This window comes from Podarcis pityusensis (genome assembly GCF_964106645.2).
Source record: "Podarcis pityusensis genome assembly, chromosome: 2".
NCBI lineage: Eukaryota > Metazoa > Chordata > Lepidosauria > Squamata > Lacertidae > Podarcis > Podarcis pityusensis.
The window spans coordinates 10,202,186-10,226,578 of record NC_138029.1 but is presented as its reverse complement, the minus strand read 5'-3'; the positions used below and the strand labels follow the sequence as shown (position 1 = coordinate 10,226,578).

Below are 24,393 nucleotides of genomic sequence, written 5' to 3'. Positions count from 1 at the left end.
TTGGCACAAAATCCCTCTATCATGTTACATTCATCCCATTGCAATGAACAGAAAAGAAGAGGAGAAAAACAAGAAGGGGAAAAAATGGAAGAAACACTTACGAATCTTTCTGCTCCCCCAGGCTTCAATAGTCTCTGTAATTTTCCCATTCTTGCTCATCGGTGAGTTTTCCCCAGCAATGCTACAAATAAGTATATTTTATTCTTTGGGGATTTCCAGCTAATTTTAGAACCTTGTTATTTATCTACAAAAAAGCAGTTTGATCTCTTCTTATAATTCCTCTGCTTTTCATGCAACGCTGAGCTGATACCCAGTGTGACTGCTAATTAGCAGCTGAAACGACAGTAGAAGAAAACTATAATTAACAGTGCTAGGTTCATGGACTGATGGGCCTTAAATAATTATGTGGGTATGTTAGAGCGAGCATTGTATGTTTAACATGAAAATTGGATACTAAGTGAAGAGTGAATATACAGGTAGGGCTTAGTGTATACCACAATTTTGTGCAAGTACAGACAAAGCACATAATGTAGAAATCAGCATCCTTAGAAGTTCAAGCTTGTATTTAGAAAACAAAGCAAGTTTATAGTCCTTAATATTTTGTAGTTAGGCTTGAAATTATTGAACCAGTGCCTCCTGAAATCACATTTTATTCAGGAGTGTTTTCCTGTGGTCAAAGGTTGTGTCTTCAAAGCTCCATATAGGCTCTTGTGCTTTTGTGTGGCACGTAGAAGCAGAATAAATTATGCAGAATAGAAAAAACATGCAGTTGATTATGCAAAGTAATAAAAACATGTCCTGGGGCAAGGGCTGAAGGCTCGCAATGCAGTACCTTGGCTGAAGCTAAGTGGGTCTGTTGAGGGACCACTAGATGGGAGAATGGCTAGAAATTCCTGGTATGGTGCCAACTTCCTTGGTGGAAGAAAGGTGAGATTCAAATGAAATGAATTAAATTATAAAATGAATTAAATTATAAACGTAAGCATATATTTTTTTACAAGTTGCAGGGCTAGGTTTTCCTTGTTGCAGAATTGGGTTAACTTTGGTTCAGATTTGCTTATTTTATTTCACACAACTTTTTCTAAGTATTTCCACTCCCGCCCTTTCTACTCTCATTCTTCAGGGACTGTTTTAAAGATTAGAAATTTATGAAATTCTATAAATCTTTGATTCCATGTATTAGTGGTAAAGGCTTACTTTCTCTTCAGAGACAGTTCACCTCTTCATCCAAAACCGCCCAAATATATTTAATGATTTTTTTTTAAAAATGGCGAACTCTCCTAAATGTAGCCTAGTTTTCATTGGATAGACGGTCATCGGGGGCTGTTCATTGAAGGGGGTCGGGAATCTTGTGGTTTGCAGCTATTTTCTTCAGTTGTGAAACAGTTACTTGTTATGTATGTGATCAATTTTATATTGATGCCAGCAAGTTATGTTTTAGGAGTCAACACTGAATTTCAGATACTTATGTGACCGAGGCAGTTGGATTTTTCAAACCTGACCCCAAGCAATAAATAATTTAGCCATACCAGAGAATATTTAACTCATTATATTGGTCTTCAAACTGTGTTCCTTGTATATGTTGTCGTTGTTGTTTAGTTGTGTAGTCGTGTCCTACTCTTTGTGACCCATGGACCAGAGCACGCCAGGCACTCCTGTCTTCCACTGCCTCCCGCAGTTTGGTCAAACTCATGCTGGTAGCTCCGAGAACACTGTCCAACCATCTCATCCTCTGTCGTCCCCTTCTCCTTGTGCCCTTCATCTTTCCCAACATCAGGGTCTTTTCCAGGGAGTCTTCTCTTCTCATGAAGTGGCCAAAGTATTGGAGCCTCAGCTTCAGGATCTGTCCTTCCAGTGAGCACTCAGGGCTGAGTTCCTTCAGAATGGATAGGTTTGATCTTCGTGCAGTCCATGGGATTCTTAAGAGTCTCCTCTAGCACCATAATTCAAAAGCATCAATTCTTCGGCGATCAGCCTTCTTTATGGTCTAGCTCTCACTTCCATACATCACTACTGGGAAAACCATAGCTTTAACTATACGGATGGCAAGGTGATGTCTCTGCTTTTTAAGATGCTGTCTAGGTTTGTCATTGCTTTTCTCCCAAGAAGCAGGCGTCTCTTAATTTTGTGGCTGCTGTCACCATCTGCAGTGATCATGGAGTCCTTGTATATAGAGTTGCTTAATGTGAGCGTGCAGTGTCAGGCAAAATTTGCCTTTCCCTACCAATTTTCTTCTGTAACATGTGCATCTTTAGGAGATGGTTTATTGTGTGTGTTAATACAGGAATTCTCCAATTTCCAACTCCCAGGACCTATTTGAGAGGACTGAAAATTACTGGGGCTTAGCAAGGGCAGGGTGGGTGAGTGAGGAGAGATAGGGCAAGCTGTGGTACGGAGACCCAGCCACAGATGTCCCCTGGTCCACCATTTGAGAACTGCTGAGTTAGGATATTGGTCCAACTCTGACCATGAAGCGGCTCCATTATTATCAAATAATGGAGGCATACAATCTGGACAAAAAAGTTGGTTTCCAGGTGGAAAAATCAAAATTGGAAACAGAATAGTTAGATCCAAAAATTAAGAATTTGTCAAGAATGTATAACTTGCTGTTGAAATGGAACACTCAGGATGAAATGGTGAAATCAGCTATGATTAAATGGGCACAAGATGTTGGACATAACATAATGATGGCTGACTGGGAACAGTTATGGACCACAGGTATAAAATTCACGGCATGTAATGTCCTAAGAGAAAATGTAATGAAAATGATTTATAGGTGGTACATGACACCAGTCAAGCTTGCAAAAATTTACCATTTGCCCGACAATAAATGTTGGAAATGTAATGAGACTGAAGGTACATTCTTTCACCTTTGGTGGACATGCCCAAGGATTAAGACATTCTGGGAGATGATCTATAACGAAATGAAAAAGGTATTTAAATATACCTTTCTGAAGAAACCAGAGGCCTTTCTCCTGGGCATGGTTGGCCAATTGGTGTCAAAGAAGGATAGAACTTTTTTTATGTATGCAACAACAGCAGCAAGAATACTCATCGCGAAGTATTGGAAGACACAAGATTTACCCACTCGGGAAGAATGGCAGATGAAGTTGATGGACTATATGGAATTGGCGGAAATGACTGGCAGAATCCGAGACCAGGGAGAAGAGTCGGTGGAAGAAGACTGGAAAAAGTTTAAAGACTATTTACAGAAATACTGTAAAATTAATGAATGTTAGAAAAATGTTGGAATGAAGTTATATGGCTTTAGTAGAAATGTTATAAGGAATTAAGTATAAATAGATTAATAGAGTATTAAAGCGAAAAATAAGGCTAGAATCTGTTAAGATAATTAAAGGATAGAAAGCAGAGGAAGATGGAAAGGAATTGCTGAAACAATCAACAGAAGTGGAATACAAAAAGGGAGGTGTGAGGAGGTCACTGAAATAAGTGAATGAAAGATAAGATTGAAATTATTTGATGTTTTTTAAACTGTTTTTGTTTTGTTTTGTTAGTTTAATGTGTTGTGTAGTGTTTTTGTATTGTATTGTATTGTTCTTTTTTCTTTTTATTTTTTTGTGTGTTCAAATTGTTGGAAAAGTAATACATATTATTTAAAAAAAAACAACAACAACTCTGACCATGAAGCACAGCCAGTATCTTGTGTGAGCAGAACCCTAGAACTTGCTACAGAATTCTTCATAATGCAATTCCTTGACAGGCAAATCAGTGCGGAAGGTGGAAACGTTGAAAAATGCTGATCTAAGCTATGAATTTATTGCTAAACTGGGGATAACATCACTCATCCTGACTAGTGAATGCCTCCACTTCCACTCTAAGGCCTTCGTCTCCCAAATTGTAAACAACTTATTTTTCCAAGCACTTCCTGCCAATCTTTTAAAAATGATTGTACTGCATATCAGATTTCCAAGTCAGGTAGCTTCTGTGAAATAATCCATTTCTCTATTGTGGCCTACTTAGTAAAAATAGCAGATTCCAATTGTTCATTCAGAAAGGTCAGCAACTTTTAAAATAACACATTTCCCTTCCCACATCCAAACAAGCCTATACCACCGTGTTTATAAACTTTCTGTAGTTTGCTTTATTGTGCTTGAATGCTTTTATTATCCGTATAAGACTTCAGGGCTTTGGTTGAAAAATATCTGACTCTCATAGTATCCCTATTTTCCAGAGACCTCCCTGATTTAGAAAAGCCATCCTGGTTTCTGATTTGATCTTGGAATTTCCCACTTTTCCTTAGGATGTTCCTATTTTCATTGGAGAAATGTTGGAGGGTATGGAGTTTTCCAACCTCCAAGCTGCCTGAAGGCAAACCTGTATAAGGAAGGGTTTTTTTAAAAACAAAACAAAACAACGTTTTACATGTTTTCATATATGTTGGAAGCTGCCCAGAGTAGCTGGGGCAACCCAGTAAGATGTGTGTGGGGTATAAATAGTAACATTATCATTATGGAATGGGACGTCCCAATTTTCATCAGAGAAATGTTGGAGGGTATGAAATATCAGGAATTAGATTGACATACTCTGATCAGTTTCTTATTTGACTCACGTTTGGAAGGGTAGAAGTAACAAGTTCCAGGGGTAATATTTTCCTCCCCCAATGCTTTTTTTCCACTGCACTCATCCTTCTGGGTTCATGAATCTACATGCATACATTTGCTGATAAATGTGCATACAAGAATAAACTGAACCTACCTGCAAATATTTTCCACAAACCTCCTCATTCTGCCCCAACTCAGATGGCTTCTGATACTCTCCTTTCCCTAAAGAATAAGGAAGAAGGAAGCATATGCAACTACGACTGTCGTGCTGGGGAAAAACATTGCAAGGTTATTCAGGTTGCTCCTCATAGATTTTTAGGGCTGGGAAATGCAGCTGAGATAGCTTTGCTGTTCCTAGAGGAGGTATAAACTGCCACTTACTTGCTCAGCTGGGAGATGTTGTTATCTGCGCTGCTAGGAGAATGCATTTTTTGCCTATGTTTCAGCCTGCAGAACGCTAAAGGCTTGTGCCTAGTTGTGCGTCATCTGCACTGCACTCTGTCAGTTGCTGTTCATGTTCCTGATAAAAGCATAATGACTTAATTATTAGTTCCTTCATGGGCAGTGTAATTGGGGTGGGAGTTAAGAATCTCCAAATGTTGCTTAAATGTGCAGGCACCTGGTCAGCACATGCTCCAATTTCTGCCCTCACTTCATCCTTCCCTCTGCTCAAAACCTTGTGGACCCTATGCATGCTCTGCAAGTACTGTGTAAGGCCCAGATAAATTAACATCATGAGCTGGATGCTGTTTGCTATTCTAGACCAGGGCTGAATGCTGTTGCATGTTCCTTGCTGTTGGCAACTAATTTTTAAGTTAGCAAGTTGACCCTTGGTTGAATATTTTATAAGCTTAGACAGCACTATAACATATGTATGGATATAGGCATTCAAGACTCCTGGGATTTTTTCTGCCTGTGCTGTAATATTCAAAGAATCTTTTGTGGATGGTCATGTAACCTGTTCTTAAAAGATTTGAATCCCTGCGACTTGGTGAGTTCCCATTGCTCTGTCCCAGCTCCTGCCAACCTAGCATTTTGAAAGCACACCAGTTCAAGTAGATAAATAGGTACCACTGTGGCAGGAAGGTAAGCAGCGTTTCTGTGCGCTCTGGCTTCCCGTTGCACCAGAAGCGGTTTAGTCATGCTGTCCACATGACCTGGAAAGCTGTCTGTGGACAAACGCCGGCTCCCTCGGCCTGAAAGCAAGATGAGCACTGCAACCCCATAGTCGCATTTGACAGGACTTAACCATCCAGGGGTCCTTTACCTTTACCTTTTTACCTTCTTCAAAGTCTCAGTAAAGGAAATCCCACAACTTGATGCAGTTGTGTAAGATTTTGCTGGAAAAAATTCTGCCAGTTGTCAATTTCTCATTTGCGTGCAAAAGTTCCTATATCATTACTGGGCAATCAGCCAATACAGATCCTTAATGCTGGTCAGAAGAAGCCATTTATTTTCTTTAACTCTTTCATAAAGTAGTATTTTTTTGGTAATATTTCCCCAGGGGTTGACCCAGGTCTGCAAAAGGAACCCCGAAATCAGACACCCACTCCAGCAGCAGCACCATCTTCATCCAAGTATCATCGGGCACGATCTGGGGGAGCTAGAGATGAACGCTATCGATCCGGTAAGGCTACTACAAATTCATCTGAGAAACATTGAGGGGTTGTTGTTTTTTACCTTTAAAAAAAAATCAAATTGGGAGATTGTAGCCAGTGGTAGTCATCCTCAGAGTAGACCCATGAAAATTATTGGAGATCACTAACTTAGCTTTGTTGATTTCATATGAGTTTACTCTAAGTAAAACATAGTTCAGTGCAGCTCCAGGATTTATACATTGGGGCTATGAGTTTAGAATTTCCTTCCAAATCCTCCCTGTAGAATTAGCTGCATCTTTCTTCTGGCTGGGATTTGAGTTCTGCTCTGTTGTCCACTTCAAGCATTGTTGCAGAGGCAAGCCTTCAAGCTGCCTTTACTAGAGTCTTAGATTTTAAGGGAGAAAAGGCCTTTCGTGTCATACTTCTTTTTCAGTCTTTTAAAATGCTTTTCTAAAAATACATCCTTAAGTAGAGCATTCACTACCAGAGGCCAGTGTCTAGCATGTTGGATTCGGATATGGGAATGGAATAATAGAATTGTAGAGTTGAAGGGTACCCCGAGGATCATCTAGTCCAACCCCCTGCAATGCAGGAATCTCAACTAGATCATACATGAAAGATGGCCATCCAACCTCTGCTTAAAAACCTCCAAGGAAGGAAAGCCTGTCACCTCCTGTGGAAGTCTGTTCCACTATCAAACATCTCTTGCTGTCAGGAAATTCTTCCCGATGTTCCATCAGAATCTCCCTTCTAGTAACTTGAATCCATCAATTTGGGTCCTAGCCTCCAGAGCAGGAGAAAACCAGCTTGCTCCATCCTCCATGTGACAGCCTTTCAGGTTTCTGAAGATATGTTTACCCGTGTTAAAATACCCTGCAGCCATGCGACTCACTATATCTTACCACAAGCTATCCCACAGGGTTGTGAGGATAAAATGAGAATTTTATTTATGCTGTCTTTATATATAAATACCTTGGGTGGTACCTCGGGTTACATATGCTTCAGGTTACATACGCTTCAGGTTACAGACTCCACTAACCCAGAATAGTACCTCGGGTTAAGAACTTTGCTTCAGGATGAGAACAGAAATTGTGCTCCGGCAGCACGGCAGCAGCGGGAGGCCCCACTAGCTAAAGTGGTGCTTCAGGTTAAGAACAGTTTCAGGTTAAGAACGGACCTCCGGAACGAATTAAGTACGTAACCAGAGGTACCACTGTATGTCTCTTCACATTTTGGAATCAGTTACCACACCTCAAACTCTGTTTTACTGGATGAGATGTTCATCCTTTGTTTCCAAGACCTCGGGACAATCTCCTACCAAAAACGAAGGTCACCTTATCAGACAGAAACCTGCAAAATGCAGTGCAATCCAAAACGTTTCCATGTTCAACATGTCATCTCTGCCCACTGAAGGCAACTTGAGACGTTCACATAAAGTGGGTCTCTTAGCACCTCTTTCTGCTGTTTCCATCCCTTGTGAGAGAGCAGAGTGAGGAGATTCATCCATCCTCTGTGGCAAGTTATGTGTTGCTCCTTGCAGACATGCATCTTGGTATGGAGGATACATGCATCCACCTAGCGATGAGAGAAATAGTCAGACTTCTGTCTGCTTCTTGTGAGCATCTGCAGCTACCGTGAGTCTCCAAACTCGAGCAGGTATTAGATCTTGCCAAGATCTTGCAACTAGGATTTTAGGCTCATTGATGTCCAAATTTCTACTTCTTAGTGCTAGCTAAGGCAGAGGGAGAAGATGCGGTGCCACTTTGAATTTGCTACTCGCTTTCAGCTCACAAACCATTTCCCTCTCCTGTCTATATTTTGGAAGTGCTGCAGAGGATCCTGCATAGCAGTACTTAAAACCACCACCACTAGCACAGCTCTAGATTCAGATGATCTCATGTATTGGCTGGATCAGCAAGTGAGAGGGTATTGGGTGGCAGGGAGAAGTGCCCAAATTCTGTTCATTTATGTATTGATTGCATTTTCCTCCAAAGAGCTCAAGGTGGCATAGGTGTTCCCCCCCACATCTGATTTAATCTTCACAACGACCCTGTGAGGTAGGTCAGGTGAGAGGCAGGGAGTGGTGCAAGGTCACCCAGCGTGCTTTGGATTTGAACCCCAATCATCTAGGTCCTAGTCCAACGCTCTAGCCACTACTCCACACTGGCTCTTTGGGGCTCATGTCTGACTAGGGAGCATTATTAAAAATTAGGAATGATTTTCTTAGCTTTAGTATTACGTTCCTCAGCTTGTTTGCGTTATCTGCGGTTCTGTGCCTTGCAGGTAGCTTTTGATGACGTCCTTGCTCCACCCTCGTGGAGTTTAACATTGTTAAACTCTTGAGTCCTGAATCATAATTTGCTTTTCTGCCTTTGTCCAATTTGTGCACCACCACTCCAAAGTCACCAGCCAATCCGGAAATTTGTTTTCAGCCCCGCTCAGCTAAATCCTCTCAGCATACAAGTGTTTTCCTGCCTTTCTTGGTAAAATAACCTTCCCACCACCATTTGTTCCCTCTTATTGTGCTCCTGAAAAAGAAGTCGTTCCTGAAGTATATGAATCATGTGGCGTTTGTTTCATCTGTAGCATTGAACTACTGTACCTGTCCAGATGAGTCATGTTCAGTAGTTGGCATTTACAGCATGAACTCTTTTTCTTTTTGCCTAATCTCCTTCAGGCTAATCCCCCTGGTCCCTGTCAGCTTGCTGAAATGGCCCTTCTGGAGCACAGTGTTCAAACATGAGCAGGCTGCTGCTGCTGCTGCTGAACTCACAAAGCTGTACCAGGCCTTTGAGACCAAAGCATCAGATATGTTCAAATGCTGTTAGGAAAAATACTATTGAGGGCAGAATTGACTAAAAGGTTTTAGGAGGAAATCTTCCAGATATTCATACAGCTGTAGCTATATGTGGGTGTGTGGATAGAGCCCAACAATTTGCATGGGATATGATTTGGGGTCTATGGGCTATGTGACTCATCAGCCATACTTGCTGTTTTTGTTGTTGTTTAGTCGTGTCCGACTCTTCGTGACCCCGTGGACCAGAGCACGCCAGGCACTTCTGTCTTCCACTGCCTCCCGCAGTTTGGTCAGACTCATGTTTGTAGCTTCGAAGACACTATCCAACCATCTCGTCCTCTGTCGTCCCCTTCTCCTTGTGCCCTCCATCTTTCCCAACACCAGGGTCTTTTCCAGGGAGTCTTCTCTTCTCATGAGGTGGCCAAAGTATTGGAGCCTCAGCTTCAGGATCTGTCCTTCCAGTGAGCACTCAGGGCTGATTTCCTTAAGAATGGATAAGTTTGATCTTCTTGCAGTCCATGGGACTCTCAAGAGTCTCCTCCAGCACCATAATTCAAAAGCATCAATTCTTCGGCGATCAGCCTTCTTTATGGTCCAGCTCTCACTTCCATACATCACTACTGGGAAAACCATAGCTTTAACTATACGGACCTTGGTTGGCAAGGTGATGACTCTACTTTTTAAGATGCTGTCTAGGTTTGTCATTGCTTTCCTCCCAAGAAGCAGGCGTCTCTTAATTTCGTGGCTGCTGTCACCATCTGCAGTGATCATGGAGCCCAAGAAAGTAAAATCTCTCACTGCCTCCATTTCTTCTCCTTCTATTTGCCAGGAGGTGATGGGACCAGTGGCCATGATCATCGTTTTTTTGATGTTGAGCTTCAGACCATATTTTGCACTCTCCTCTTTCACCCTCAATAAAAGGTTCTTTAATTCCTCCTCACTTTCTGCCATCAAGGTTGTGTCATCTGCATATCTGAGGTTGTTGATATTTCTTCCAGCAATCTTAATTCCGGCTAGGGATTCATCCAGCCCAGCCTTTCGCATGATGAATTCTGCATATAAGTTAAATAACCAGGGAGACAATATACAGCCTTGTCGTACTCCTTTCCCAATTTTGAACCAATCAGTTGTTCCATATCCAGTTCTAACTGTAGCTTCTTGTCCCACATAGAGATTTCTCAGGAGACAGATGAGGTGATCCGGCACTCCCATTTCTTTAAGAACTTGCCATAGTTTGCTGTGGTCGACACAGTCAAAGGCTTTTGCATAGTCAATGAAGCAGAAGTAGATGTCTTTCTGGAACTCTCTAGCTTGCTCCATAATCCAGCGCATGTTTGCAATTTGGTCTCTGGTTCCTCTGCCTCTTCTAAATCCAGCTTGCACTTCTGGGAGTTCTCGGTCCACATACTGCTTGAGCCTTCCTTGTAGAATTTTAAGCATAACCTTGCTAGCGTGTGAAATGAGTGCAATTGTGCGGTAGTTGGAGCATTCTTTAGCACTGCCCTTCTTTAGGATTGGGATGTAGACTGATCTTCTCCAATCCTCTGGTCACTGCTGAGTTTTCCAAATTTGCTGGCATATTGAGTGTAGCACCTTAACAGCATCATCTTTTAAAATTTTAAATAGTTCAGCTGGAATACCATCACTTCCACTGGCCTTGTTATTTGCAGTTCTTTCTAAGGCCCATTTGACTTCACTCTCCAGGATGTCTGGCTCAAGGTCAGCAACCCCACTACCTGGGGTGTACGAGACATCCATATCTTTCTGGTATAATTCCTCTATGTATTCTTGCCACCTCTTCTTGATGTCTTCTGCTTCTGTTAGGTCCTTACCACTTTTGTCCTTTATTATGGCAAGCTTTGAATGAAATGTTCCTTTCATATCTCCAATTTTCTTAAACAGATCTCTGGTTTTTCCCATTCTGTTGTTTTCCTCTATTTCTTTGCATTGCTCGTTTAAGAAGGCCTTCTTATCTCTCCTTGCTATTTTTTGGAAATCTGCATTCAATTTCCTGTATCTTTCTCTATCTCCCTCGCATTTTACTTGCCTTCTCTCCCCCGCTATTTGTAAGGCCTCATTGGACAGCCACTTTGCTTTCTTGCATTTCCTTTTCATTGGGATGGTTTTCGTTGCTGCCTCCTGTATAATGTTGCGAGCCTCCATCCATAGTTCTTCAGGCACTCTGTCTAGCAAATCTAAATCCTTAAACCTGTTCCTCACTTCCACTGTGTATTCATAAGGGATTTGATTTAGATTGTATCTTACCGGCCCAGTGGTTTTTCCTACTTTCTTCAGTTTATGCTTGAATTTTGCTATAAGAAGCTGATGATCTGAGTCAGCTCCAGGTCTTGTTTTTGCTGACTGTATAGAGCTTCTCCATCTTTGGCTGCAGAGAATATAATCAATCTGATTTCGATGCTGCCCATCTGGTGATGTCCACGTGTAGAGTCGTCTCTTGTGTTGTTGGAAAAGCGTGTTTGTGATGACCAGCTTGTTCTCTTGACAGAACTCTATTAGCCTTTGCCCTGCTTCATTTTGCTCTCCAAGGCCAAACTTGCCAGTTGTTCCTTTTATCTCTTGATTCCCTACTTTAGCATTCCAATCCCCTATAATGAGAAGAACATCCTTCTTTGGTGTCACTTCTATAAGGTGTTGTAAGTCTTCATAGAATTGGTCAATTTCAGTTTCTTCAGCACCAGTAGTTGGTGCATAAACTTGGATTACTGTTATGTTAAAAGGTCTGCCTTGGATTCGTATCGAGATCATTCTATCATTTTTGAGATTGCATCCCAGTACTGCTTTCGCCACTCTTTTGTTGACTATGAGGGCCACTCCATTTCTTTTGCAGGTTTCTTGCCCACAGTAGTAGATATGATGGTCATCTGAACTGAATTCGCCCATTCCCGTCCATTTTAGTTCACTGATGCCCAGGATGTCAATATTTATTCTTGCCATATCATTTTTGACCACATCCAACTTACCCAGGTTCATGGTTCATACATTCCAGGTTCCTATGCAATATTTTTCTTTACAGCATTGGACTTTCCTTTCGCTTCCAGGCATATGCGCAACTGAACATCCTTTCGGCTTTAGCCCAGCCGCTTCATCAGCTCTGGATCTACTTGTACTTGTCCTCCGCTCTTCCCCAGTAGCATGTTGGACGCCTTCCGACCTGAGGGGCTCATCTTCCAGCATCATAACTTTTATATGCCTGTTGTCTTTGTCCATGGAGTTTTCTTGGCAGGGATACTGGAGTGGCTTGCCGGTTCCTCCTCCAGGTGGATCGCGTTTGGTCAAAACTCTCCACTATGACCTGTTCATCTTGGGTGCCCTGCTCGGCATAGTTCATAGCTTCTCTGAGTTCTTCAAGCCCCTTCACCACGGCAAGGCAGTGATCCATGAAGGGGACTTGCTGTTTTAGCTTTGTGCAAATTGGTGAACTTTCCTCCTCTTCTTCCCAACAGCAAAGTTGCCATGCTTTTGTGTAGGGTTCCAAAACTCTACCACACCCACACACACCCACACACCCACACCCACAGAGAGAGAGAGAGAGAGAGAGAGAGAGACTTTAAGACTGGTAACAGAAGAGGAACTCAAATCTGTATTGGTATGTCCTGTGGGTGCGTGTTTTGCTAAGTTGGGGTCTGGGGCTCTTATATCTCTGTAGTACAGAGAAAGCTGGTTGTCTAGCATGAGTTGGATTTAAAAAGAGGCAGCTATAAAAACATACATTTTCTCAATGATATCCCCACTTTAGGACCTTTGTAGTAAAGTAATTTCTCCACAACTGGCAGTACTGGTGCTGTTTTCCTGTAATGTGGTTAGAAAACAACCCCAGACGTTCAGGGTTCTGAATTTAAAGAAACTTTGCACTTGCAGCATTTTATGTGCATGTCTCATACAGGGGTGTTCACGGTTAGTTTCACTTATAGCAGGCACCCTGTTTAGAAGTGGTTCTCACTCCCTAGAATGTTTGGGCATGGCTCAGTCAAGTTTCTTAGACCTTGACATGGGTGAGGATGAATGATGGCAGAAAATTTTTAATTGGTAATCAGTTGGGATTTCATGTCCCATATTTGGACTGTGCTCTTTTGGTTTTAATCAATCTCCTCTTTTCTGCAATTCTGGTTTGCAAATAAACACTTTGGGTGTGGGGGGGGGGGAGAGAACGTTAATTGCACCTTTGAAAATGTATTGTATCTATTCATTGTATTATAGGGTTGCCATATTCCCAGAAGTTAAAATCTGGACAAAATTGTTGAGCTTTTTTTGGGGAATCATCTCCCCCCACCAAAAAATAAGTTTTGGGGAGTCAAGAATTTGTAAGAACCACATAAAATCTGATATTGCAAGTTCACTTTCTTTTAGGTAGTTTGTAGGTTTTCATAGCACTTTGTAAGTAATTGTCTCTTTCTCACATATTTGATAAATGGTGTAAATTTTTCCCCGAACAACTGTGTGAATATTTGTCGCCAGTGTGCTGTACGAGTTGCACTATCTTTATTAACGGCACAGGTTTCATTTTTCTAGCAACACTTACGAAGTAAGCAGAAAGCAAGTTCTTTCTACACAAATAGGTGTGTAGCAGTTTGTGTATATGAGAGAGAGAGAGAGAGAGAGAGAGAGAGAGAGAGAGAGATGCAGCTTTGGCCAATTTTGTGGGATTTGTAAGTATGCCCAGTTCCATTACACCTAACCTTGCCCAAGTGGCTGGATGCCCGGCATTTCTTACACAGCTACAGAAGGATAGCCCAATAGGTGGCTTTGACGTCGTCTTCTACCATGCAGATTTCTGATGTACTCACTGATTTCCACCCCCATCTGCAGACATCCATACGGAGGCAGTGCAAGCTGCATTGGCAAAACACAAGGAACAGAAGATGGCCCTGCCCATGCCAACAAAAAGACGGTCCACATTTGTACAGTCTCCAGCTGATGCCTGCACCCCTCCAGGTTAGAGATCTACCCGTATCGGCTTGAATTCCTGATTGGAATCTTAAATTTGCAATAGCGTTTCAGTTGGCTCTTCTATCACACTTGAGCCGCGGTTAAAGAATTCCATTTTTTTCTCTTTATGTCCTCACACTTATGGTTGGTGTTTGTTTTGGTAAGAGGTGAAAGCTGTTTATTCTTCATGAAATGAAAAATCTTTGTGTTTTTGTCTTAATCCATAATTTACATCCAAAGGATCTGAAGCTTGCACATGGGTAATGAGAATTAAAATACTTTACAATTAATCAGTTCAAGTGCAGCAATTGTTTTCAGCCTTTGGAGGGCTGAGTCCTACTACTTAAGAAGAAATAGTGAAGAATGGAGTGCTCCTGAGTGTGTGCAGAGTTGATTTTTCTCACTGCTGTCTCATCAGATTATACTGGATTAGGCTACAGGGCTTTCATATGGTAGGGCAGGGCTTCCAGGCAGGCTTTTAAACATTAACCACAACCACTTACCGTGTGGTTGGCATGCGTTTCCTGTTCATAGAGCGGCCTGAGGTGGTCCTTATTTACTGAGATCTCCAATAAAAGAGATCAGATGGCTTTGCTACAGATCCCGGTGGTTTTGCAATCAAACATTAATGAGTACACATTTCTTTTTCTCAGGCTGTGCCGTGAGTGAAGTGAAGGGCTGTGTAAAAACAGGTTTACACACTTAGTGTGTTTAGGCTCATGCCAACAGTCCTGTAACGTCTGGGTGTTACACTCTTCTCATTCAAGTAAAATAGAAAAAAAAATCAGCATTGTAGTGACACGGTGGCGAAGCTGTTCAGCCTTTTTACGATATAAGTTGCTTTATAGTCAGGGTGGGGCCCATATCTTGACCCCCAGCCCCTTACCATATTTACCAGCAGTAGTTGTGCTGTTCTAAGGAAAGTCAGATGTGGCAGTAAGGATAGCAGCATAGGTGGGCTTGCGAGGGTAAGGGGACTACACAGAGTTCAGCAGAAGAGCTCAGTGTGCTTCTGGGAATTTTTATAGGAGCACACGGGAATCATTTGAGAGGATCAGAAATTAACATATGAACATGGCCAGCCTTGGGACCAAATTGGAAGTAGTGCTCTCCCCACATCCTTTCCGCAGCTCCAAATCACTAACCAACTTTAAAAGTCTTCAGGGCTATCTGTCGCCAAAGTGAACATCTTACACATCTTACTAATTCCTGACCTAAAAGGTAAAGGTAAAGGGACCCCTGACCATTAGGTCCAGTCGTGACCAGCTCTGGGGTTGTGGCGCTCATCTCGCTTTATTGGCTGAGGGAGTCGGCGTACAGCTTCTGGGTCACGTGGCCAGCATGACTAAGCTGCTTCTGGCGAACCAGAGCAGCGCACGGAAATGCCGTTTGCCTTCCTGTCGGAGCGGAATTCCTGACCTAGGATGTAGTAAAAAAAATGTAAACATTGGGTGGTGTTGGAGTTTGAATTATCTACAAGTTAATTTTCAGTTTGAATTTCATTTATTGTGAATTCGTTTTCAATTCATTTTAATCATAAAAATAAATAAATGGAGACCCCCACACTAATTAGGATTGCCCTTCAAGTTAATTTAGGGAGTTAATTTAGGTTGCCCTCTAAACTTCTAGTTTAGCCTTGGAAAGGGCTTTCTTTCTTTCTTTGGCCTCACCCTGTTTTAGCTTTGGCCCACACACCTTTTTGCCATGTGGCCCCTCCAGAGAGTTTGCCATGAGGAGTATCATCAGATTCTGTCTGGCCTGGTTGCAAGATGGCTTCCTTGGTTGATATGGCAGGTTGGTCTGCATTTCCTTCTTTTGAGCAGAGCTAGATGGCAGCACATAAGCTAAACTCTTCTCCATTTGACATTTCTTGAACCCAAGTTCTAGAGCCACTGTGGGGTCAAGTTAATTGCTTTTGAACACGCCGTTATGACTAATGAGCTAGTAAATGTACAAAGATGGCATTCAGATGCTCCCATTCTAGTGGAATTCAGGGAAAGCTGTACGATTTTATGGGCCCTGATTATGCATTTGAAAAAATTCCGTATACTGTATAGTCAACAGAGTCTATTCACAGGAGCAATTACTGCTCCCCTTATTGTAAACTTGCGATATCAGAGCTGAGCAGCTTATTCAGCATAAAAATTCTCATTAATGTGCAAGTGATTTGGGGACACTCATTTCTGTCAGTCTTCTGGGTGTTTGATTAACAGGAATTTGGGGTTCATGGTGCCAACCAGCTGTTAACTGTCAGTGGGGACAGACAGCAGCCCTGGGAAAAGTGAATCTCCTTATGGCTTTGATCAGCCTTGACAGCGCTACTCAGGATAGCTGATTAATGGTGATCAAAGTGGTGGAGACATAATTGCTTGGCTCATGAGCTTTGAGCAGCATTTGGGCAATGGAGCTTCCACTCCATAAATAAGAAGCCATGTGTAAGTTTAGTTGAACTTTCTGTTAGTGCACCCCCCACCCCTCAGCAGCATCATAACATTGGATAGGTTGTAAGTGTGGGTAGCCTCTTCCAAAATCTGAATCCACTCGGAGCATGAGACTCTTAATCTCTAGTGAGAATAAACTAACATCTGAAACCACTGTTTGATCCTGGCTTGTTCTCACTAACCATAGTTTAAACAGGTAATTGGGAACTTGTAGTCCTCCAGACACTGATAGACTACAACTACCACCCCGGCCATTGGCACTGCTGGTTGGAACTAATGCAACATCATCTGAATGCCCCGCAGATTCAAGAATCCTGGTTTAAAGAAACTAGTTTCATGAGCTCAGATGTCAGTTGTACCTAGTGCCTTTAGAAATCACTACCACCTTGGCCTTTTAATGCTGCTGCTGCAGCCAACTTTACTCAGTCAAAAGCACAATGTAGGCTTGACTACAAACTCACACACAGGGGGGCGAAGGAGAAATATCCTCAGGATTTTAATCCTTGTTGTACATGTGGCTGTTTGCTGATATGCTGGTCCACATGACTGAGTAATATCTAAGCACACAAAGGACCCCTACAAATAGAGATGCTGAAGTAATATAACCTCATGACATTAGGGAATGAATTCAGGCTCACACTGAGAAATGAGATGGCAGTAATTCAAGTCCTCTGAAAAGAATCTGAATTTCTACACAATTAGGTCACCCACGAGGAACTTGGGAGCCCTCATACTGGGCTAAATGCTACAAACCCCCTCCCCATGTGTGCAGTCTTCTGCATTTGATCCGAAGAAAAAGACAGCATTAAGGTTCATTAACCACTCCCAGTAGGGCTTGTAGTGGTTTTTAAAGACATTGAACATTTAAAGGCATAACCATAACCCACAGCACATGACAGGTTTAATGGAGGATATCACTTCCTTGGAGCCAAAACAAGAGACTTGTTCAGCCTGAATTCACAGGGAAGAGAAACCAAGTTGCTCTGTGATCTCAGGGCAGCTCCATGTTTTATGCTAATATATTTGCTGCCAATATACCATAAAGTACCCTGCAGCACATGCATAGTATGCTCATCACACATCCATGTACATATCATGGGTGGCCTAAATAAAGGCACTCTCTATATATGAATTATCTAATCTTTTTTATGGGTCACGATGACTACCTTTAGTTTTTGCATGTGCACACACACATCATTAAAACACCATGGTATATGTATCTAGATAACCTGGCCCAATAAAGTTTTCCAGGCACATGCATACATCAGTGTGTATCTGTGTATCATCTATAGTGTATTTGCTTGCTGCAAAAAACACTGACATAACAGTAGTGTACACAACACAAACCTATTTGCAGCACAAAGCATAGAGCTTTGCTTTACAAACGAATGGTTCACTGTGGAATGAGCTTCCATTGGGCAATACTCCTTAGCAGCCATTGCCAACTTGGTACCCTTCCTATGTTTTGGACTACAACTCCCATCAGCTCAACCAGCACCTGGGAGTTGTAGTCCAAAACATCTGCCAGGCACCAGGTTGTCAAGGGCTGGTCTATAGCATCAGATGGAACCCTAGAAAAGAACCTCAAAGGTCACCTTGTCCAAACTCGTGCCAAGACAGGAAATCTAGTTACAACATTATTGATAGCTGAGCATCTAACCTCTGATTAAAACAGTTTCTGAGTTCAGATGCCACAGGGAACTGTAGTTAGTTTATAACCAAAAGCTTCTTTTTCTTGTAGGCATGCAGGCTTGGGGAGCATCCAAGCCTGGGGCTTGCTTTAGATCATTCTCGTAGTAGGAAAGCATGGTTTTCCGTTGCGTCTAAATCAGGTGATTGAGGGTAATTTCGAGGCTGAGCACATGAATGCTCATATGATGGTTCAGGGGTAGAATTTCCTGGGCTCAGGACCTTAGAGGACTGAAGCAGAATGTATTCATGGGTATTTCTTTTGACCTTTGCCAGACCAGATGCTTTAAATGTAATGTGTTCCCCTTGCAGGAAAAGCTGGGGAAAAATTATAGACCCTCTCAACGCCCATTGCTATTCTCCCAAAATGGACTGGTGTGGGGCAAAATTGAACCGGACACATGTGCAGCAGGGGTGTGTTGGAACTTTATAGACTGGTCTGGAAGTGTATCATGAACCAGAGGGCTGCAGTTAATTTTTATCTTCTAGTTTCATCTTAACCAAGGCATCCATTTATTGCAAATGTAGAGAGTACATTTGGTGGACCTCCTGTTCCTATTCGAATATATTATTCCGAAGTCCACATGGGGGGAGAAATTGAGTTGGCCTTTTGAAATATTTTAGTTAATAAGAGTTTAAATGAAATAAAACAGATTTGCTTATCTTTCTACTCATAATTTGTTACCCAGCAAGCTTTATTTTATTTTTTTGCCCTCACACACATTTCCTTCTGCAGCTGAAGGAACCTTCTGATGTTGTCTTAGCAGCATAGAAACTGTTGCAGTGTGTTAACAGAGTGGCACAGGCAGAATGGGCAGTGCAGCAGCTGCTGCCATGCTCCTAAGGTAATGTTGAAGGACCCTATGAGAGCTAAAAGATGATTTTTATTTATTTACCTACATTTATATATCCTGTCCGCCTTCCATCAGAGGATGCAGGGCAGCATGCATGTGGTTCCCTGGTAATCACCTTCGGACCATTCCCAGACATTGCAAATTAAAATTACTATTTGAACCATGAATCCAGTTTAGGATTAGGGTTAGGAAAGATTGGATGCTTTCATGGAGTGCTCCATAGCTTCAGCCTGCATCTTCCTCCCCTCTTTCTGTAGAATGCTTAGGGTTGCAGGATAAAGGTGCAGGCTCTCTGTGTTCTGTGTGCTTCCCAGTGGAGAATGCTCAATTTAGATGATATTTTCCAGCTTCCTGGTCTACGAAGCTGGGAGTGAGTGTTGGAGTTGATTGTTCCTCTGTCTCATCCTTTCCTCCTTTGTCAAATGTCAGTCTCAGTGCAAAAAATCTGGCTTGTATTAAACCAGAGTTCCCCATTATAGCTGAACCAGGGATCTCTGCCTTAATACTGTATTGGTTAACCAACCAGGAAAACTAAGTTATGATGTGATCCATGAGGTATGAAGCCAGGAATGATCTTTTGTGTGTGTCTCTCAGGAGAAAGATCACCTGTCTGTTTTGCGAATACAGTGGTACCTCCAGTTGTGGACGGGATCCGTTTCAGAGCTCTGGTCGGATCCCAGGGTTTCCACAACCAGAGGTGCCTGTTCTGCGCATGGGTGTGGCACAATAGAGTGCTTCTGCGCATGCGTGAGCAGCGAAACCCGGAAAAATACTTCTGGGTTTGCAGCTTTCACAACCCGAAGTTTATGTTACCCAAGGGTAACGTAAGCTGAGGTTCTACGGTACAGTGGTGCCTCGCAAGACGAAATTAATTCGTTCCGCGAGTTTTTTTGTCTAGCGAATTTTTCATCTTGCGAAGCACGAAATCCCATAGGAATGCATTGAAATTCAATTAATGCGTTCCTATGGTCAAAAAAAGTCCAAACAAAGCCAAATTTGGTACAACAAGAGTTTATTAAGTGCTCTTTAAAGTCACACATACTGTAAAGAGCATTTCAAAAATTGAAGGAACAATAAATTAAGTTTCTAAACATGACAGAAAAACATTTAAAAATCAACAAAGTGTACAGTACATTTTCTAAGACTCTGGGGGACAACTCGAAGAAGGTTCCTCTTCCACTCTTTGCTTCTTGCTGAAGAACCCCCTCCTCAACTGTTCCCCCAGCCACTCACCACACAGAAATTCAAATCCAGAATTTTTTTTAAAAAACAGCAGAGTGGCCCAATGGTCACAGAAAATCATAAAAATGCAGAAAAAAAACCACACAAGCTTTCAGATTCTTGCAAACCCCTCCCCAACACCAAGTCCTTGAATTCCAAACACCCCAACCCAAAATCCAAAAACCCCCCAAAAAGTTTTAAAAGTTTAACTTACCAAATGGCTGCAAAAGAAGTTTTGGAAAAGCTTCAAAAATCACCAAAGTCTTCAAAAACCTCAAAAAAGGCTACCACACCGCGTTCTATGAGTTGCTCCTCGAAGTCAAGTCGCAACTGTATTAACGGTGTTAAGAAAAAGGAAACAAACTTGCAAGACGTTTTCGTTTTTCGTCTTGCGAAGCAAGCCCATAGGGAAATTCGTCTTGCGAAGCAGCTCAAAAAACGCAAAACCCTTTCGTCTAGCGAGTTTTTCGTCTTGCGAGGCATTCGTCTTGCGGGGCACCACTGTATCTCCTTTGAGTACAGGTTGCATGCTATTCAACCTACATTTTAAAACTTTGTCAAAGTTAAACAAGACGTGCTTTTTAAAGCAACCTATATAAGCTTTAGTGAAATGATATAACAAGACATGCTTTTTAAAGCAACCTATATAAGCTTTAGTGAAATGATATAACAAGACGTGTTTTTTAAAGCAACCTATAAGCTTTAGTGAAATGATACAGCAAGGAGTTTAAAAAACAACTTTGATGCTGAATCATGTAGCTGACTCAACTTATAGGCAAGCCTAGGATGTGACACTTTAAAAGATGTTAGATATCAGTTCAGTTGGTGTGGATATTTTCCATACCTGATTATCATATATCAAAAGTCCCTACAATAACTTACCACTCCGTGTTTTCCATTCAGCTCTAGGAATGCTGGGCAGACATGGAATGTTTCCCACCCAGTGATTTGAATTCTCCAGAGTCTATTAAAAGCCAAATTTAACACAGGATGCTTTTAGTGAATCAAGTATTTTCCTAATAGTTTATCACTTTGTTCTTGACTAGCTCGACAGCAATTTTGTGGGGTTTTTTAAAGGGAGGTGCACTTTTATGCCCAGCAACACATTATCTTTGCCAGCCCTGAGTTCCTTCTCCAGCACTGCCTGTTTCAAGTTTTAATTATTTATATGGCCTCTTTTTTTAGTAGCTGGGTTATATAATCCTGCAAAAGATGCATATAGAATTAACTTTGCAAAGGCTTTTGCCAGCCTTGAAGCTTAAAATCTATCGCTTTGCTCTTGCATGGTAAAAATATTCAGCATTTATTTTTGATGGCTGTATTAATTGTGGTGTTCCATTTAAGCACCATTTTTTTATTATTTGAGTGCTGGCTTAGACAAATCTATTGAGTCACGTGACTGGAAAATATCTATTGGTTGCCAGTCAAGATGTCAAATGAAAGCACAAAGCTTTTTTTACTTGTGTCCCACCAGCCACTTGATCTCATGCGCAGAGATTGTTTTGGAATGTGGTAAAAAATAAGTGCATTCCCCATGATTAGACTGAATTAGATTGAATCTTCTGCATGCAATTTCTATATGCTGGAGTAGATGGGGAGGGAGCCTTTTGTCCCTGCTTACTGGATACTCTTGGGCCAGTCGTCTTTTAACTTAGGCTAGAATTCTAATCCTACTTACCTGGAAGTGAGCCCCATTGAATTCAGTAGGATGTAGTTATGAGTAGACATGAATTCAATTGCAATGTTACTCCACGGTGGTGTTCTAAGGTTAAATGGGTTTCCCCACCCCAATGTAGGATGCCCTGATCTCCCTGGTGGAGAGGCTGCCACGGTTCAGCTCTCTTCTCAACTTCTAAACTTAACATCAATTGAGCCAACTCTACAGTACCCTTCCTGTGGCCTTCCCAGGGTCCATTTGCCCATCAAAAAACAAAACAAAGCTTTGTTTCCCTCTCTTCACTACCACTTCCTGCCTGCCATGAATTTTACATACATCAGAAGGGCTGCTGTCAAGAATTCTGAGCTTACCAGCTGGAGGTCAACCGTTCAAGAAAACCGTCTCTCACTTCATGGGAGGTAACTTGGAAAGTTTATTAGTTGCATTGCACTATTAGGTGCACCTAAAGTATTCTCAGCCACTTGTTGGTCGGCGCTTCTGGATTTGGGCACATTTCCTCAACAGTTGCTAAAGAAGCAAGACAAGGGTCCTTTCCATGCACTGTTTACAAAGAGGAACAGTCTTCGGGGAAGGAACTAGGTCTAAAAGTTGCCTCTTCTTGGCAAGACCAGTGCTATTGCAGCATAGTTTCCTGTACCAACAATATCTGTGAGTCACAGATCGCAAGGAAATGGAGACCTTATTCTTGATAGCAGCCCTTCTAAGGCCAGGTCTTAAATCACTGCACAACATTTAGGCTGCAAACCTAAACCAACATACAGTGGTGCCTCGCAAGACGAAAAGAATCCGTTCCGCGAGTCTCTTCGTCTTGCGGTTTTTTCGTCTTGTGAAGCAAGCCCATTAGCGGTTTAGCGGATTAGCGCTATTAGCGGCTTAGCGGGCTTAGCGGATCAGCTGATAAGCGGCTTAGCGATCAGCTGTTAAGTGGCTTAGCGGATCAGCTGATAAGCGGCTTAGCGGCTTGGGAAAAAGGGGGGGGAGGAAAAAAACCCCGCAGGAACTCGCAAGACATTTTCGTCTTGCAAAGCAAGCCCATAGGAAATTCATTTTGCGAAGCACCTCCAAAACGGAAAACCCTTTCGTCTAGCGGGTTTTCCGTCTTGCGAGGCATTTGTCTTGCGGGGCACCACTGTAATTGAAAACAATTTGGTTAATTGAAGTATGTTGGCACTGGCAACAGGCAGGAAATCTTGTTCTATTGCATCTTAATCAACAGAGGTACCCCTTTTTTAAAAAAACCAACAACTCTGTTGGTATTAAATTTCATTACACTTCAGTATCTAGTCAGAGCTGCAGTACAGACAGTATGACAAATGTGCTTTGGGTTAATCTGTCTCTTCTACAGGTGCAAAATTCCCTACTATATGGTGTATTGTTCAGTTTGCTGCTGCACTCAGGGAGTTTGTACCTCTTTGACAAGTAATTTAGGCTAGCTGGGCGTACTACACATGGCAGTGTGAATATGTTGCTGCTTTGGCACTCTCAATACACAATTTTGGGATATTAGGACTGGGCTCTTCTCTTGAGATGCAGCTGGTTGCTTTACTCAGGTTCTTGCTTGGTTATCTTGCCGTGGCAATTACTTGTGTTGCAATAAATGTTTGAAATTTATTGTATGTGGATGTACAAATGAGTATGCTGGCAATCGTGTTTAGCAAATCTCCTGGTGTCTCTTGAATTTTCAGACCTTTTCAAAATTATCTGGGATTGTCAGTATTAACACGTGTATATTGACATTCAGCACATTCTGGACATTCATTTGCTAGACTTTACTAGTAATTTGTATTGGAAGGGGCTGTAATTCTGGGGCAGAGTAAACTATTTTTATGCAGAAGGTGCCACATTCAGTCCTCAGCACCTTCAGATAAAACAATACCTGAAGGAGCATCTCCACCCCCACCTCCATCGTTCTGCCCGGACACTGAGGTCCAGTGCCGAGGGTCTTCTGGCAGTTCCCTCGCTACGAGAAGCCAAGTTACAGGGAATCATGCAGAGGGCCTTCTCGGTAGTGGCACCCGCCCTGTGGAACGCCCTCCCACCAGATGTCAAAGAGAAAAATAACTACCAAACTTTTAGAAGACATCTGAAGGCAGCCCTGTTTAGGGAAGCTTTTAATGGGTTGTTGTATTTTAGTGTTCTGTTGGAAGCCGCCCAGAGTGGCTGGGGAATAAATTATTATTATTATTATTATTATTATTATTATTATTATTATTATGTAGCAGCAGAAGGGAGATACCCTTTTCTGCCTGTGACTCTGGATATGCACTGCCATTCAGAGTAGACAACACTGGGCTAGATCAGCCTTCCCCATATGGGGACCTGCAGATCTCCTGGAATGCCACTTCCATCATTCCTGTCCATTTGCTATGCTGGTTGGGGCTGATGAGAATTGTAGCTGAACAACATCCTGAAGGTACCAGGTTGAGGAAGGCTGGGCTTGATGCATCAGTAGTCTGACTATTAGGCAACTTCATAGGTTCATACATAGGAAATTCTTTTTTGCAAATTGCATGTTCAACAAAACGTCCTACATTCACATTTCTCCCCAAAGCTTATAGAGGACGAAGAAAAGTATTGTGTTTCATGCTCAGTGGCCAAGAGGTCAC

General features: G+C 42.1%; 1 protein-coding gene across 3 annotated transcripts in view; it reads left to right on the top strand.

Moving 5' to 3' along the window:
- DIP2B (disco interacting protein 2 homolog B) overlaps positions 1–24,393 on the top strand; it is a 187,593-nt gene that overhangs the window by 106,008 nt on the left and 57,192 nt on the right. For all 3 annotated transcript variants that reach the window (XM_080994364.1, XM_080994365.1, XM_080994363.1), the window contains exons 3-4: positions 6,067–6,189; positions 13,785–13,910. In XM_080994364.1, coding sequence (XP_080850490.1) covers positions 6,067–6,189; positions 13,785–13,910 — 249 coding nt within the window. The remainder of the gene's footprint in view (positions 1–6,066; positions 6,190–13,784; positions 13,911–24,393) is intronic.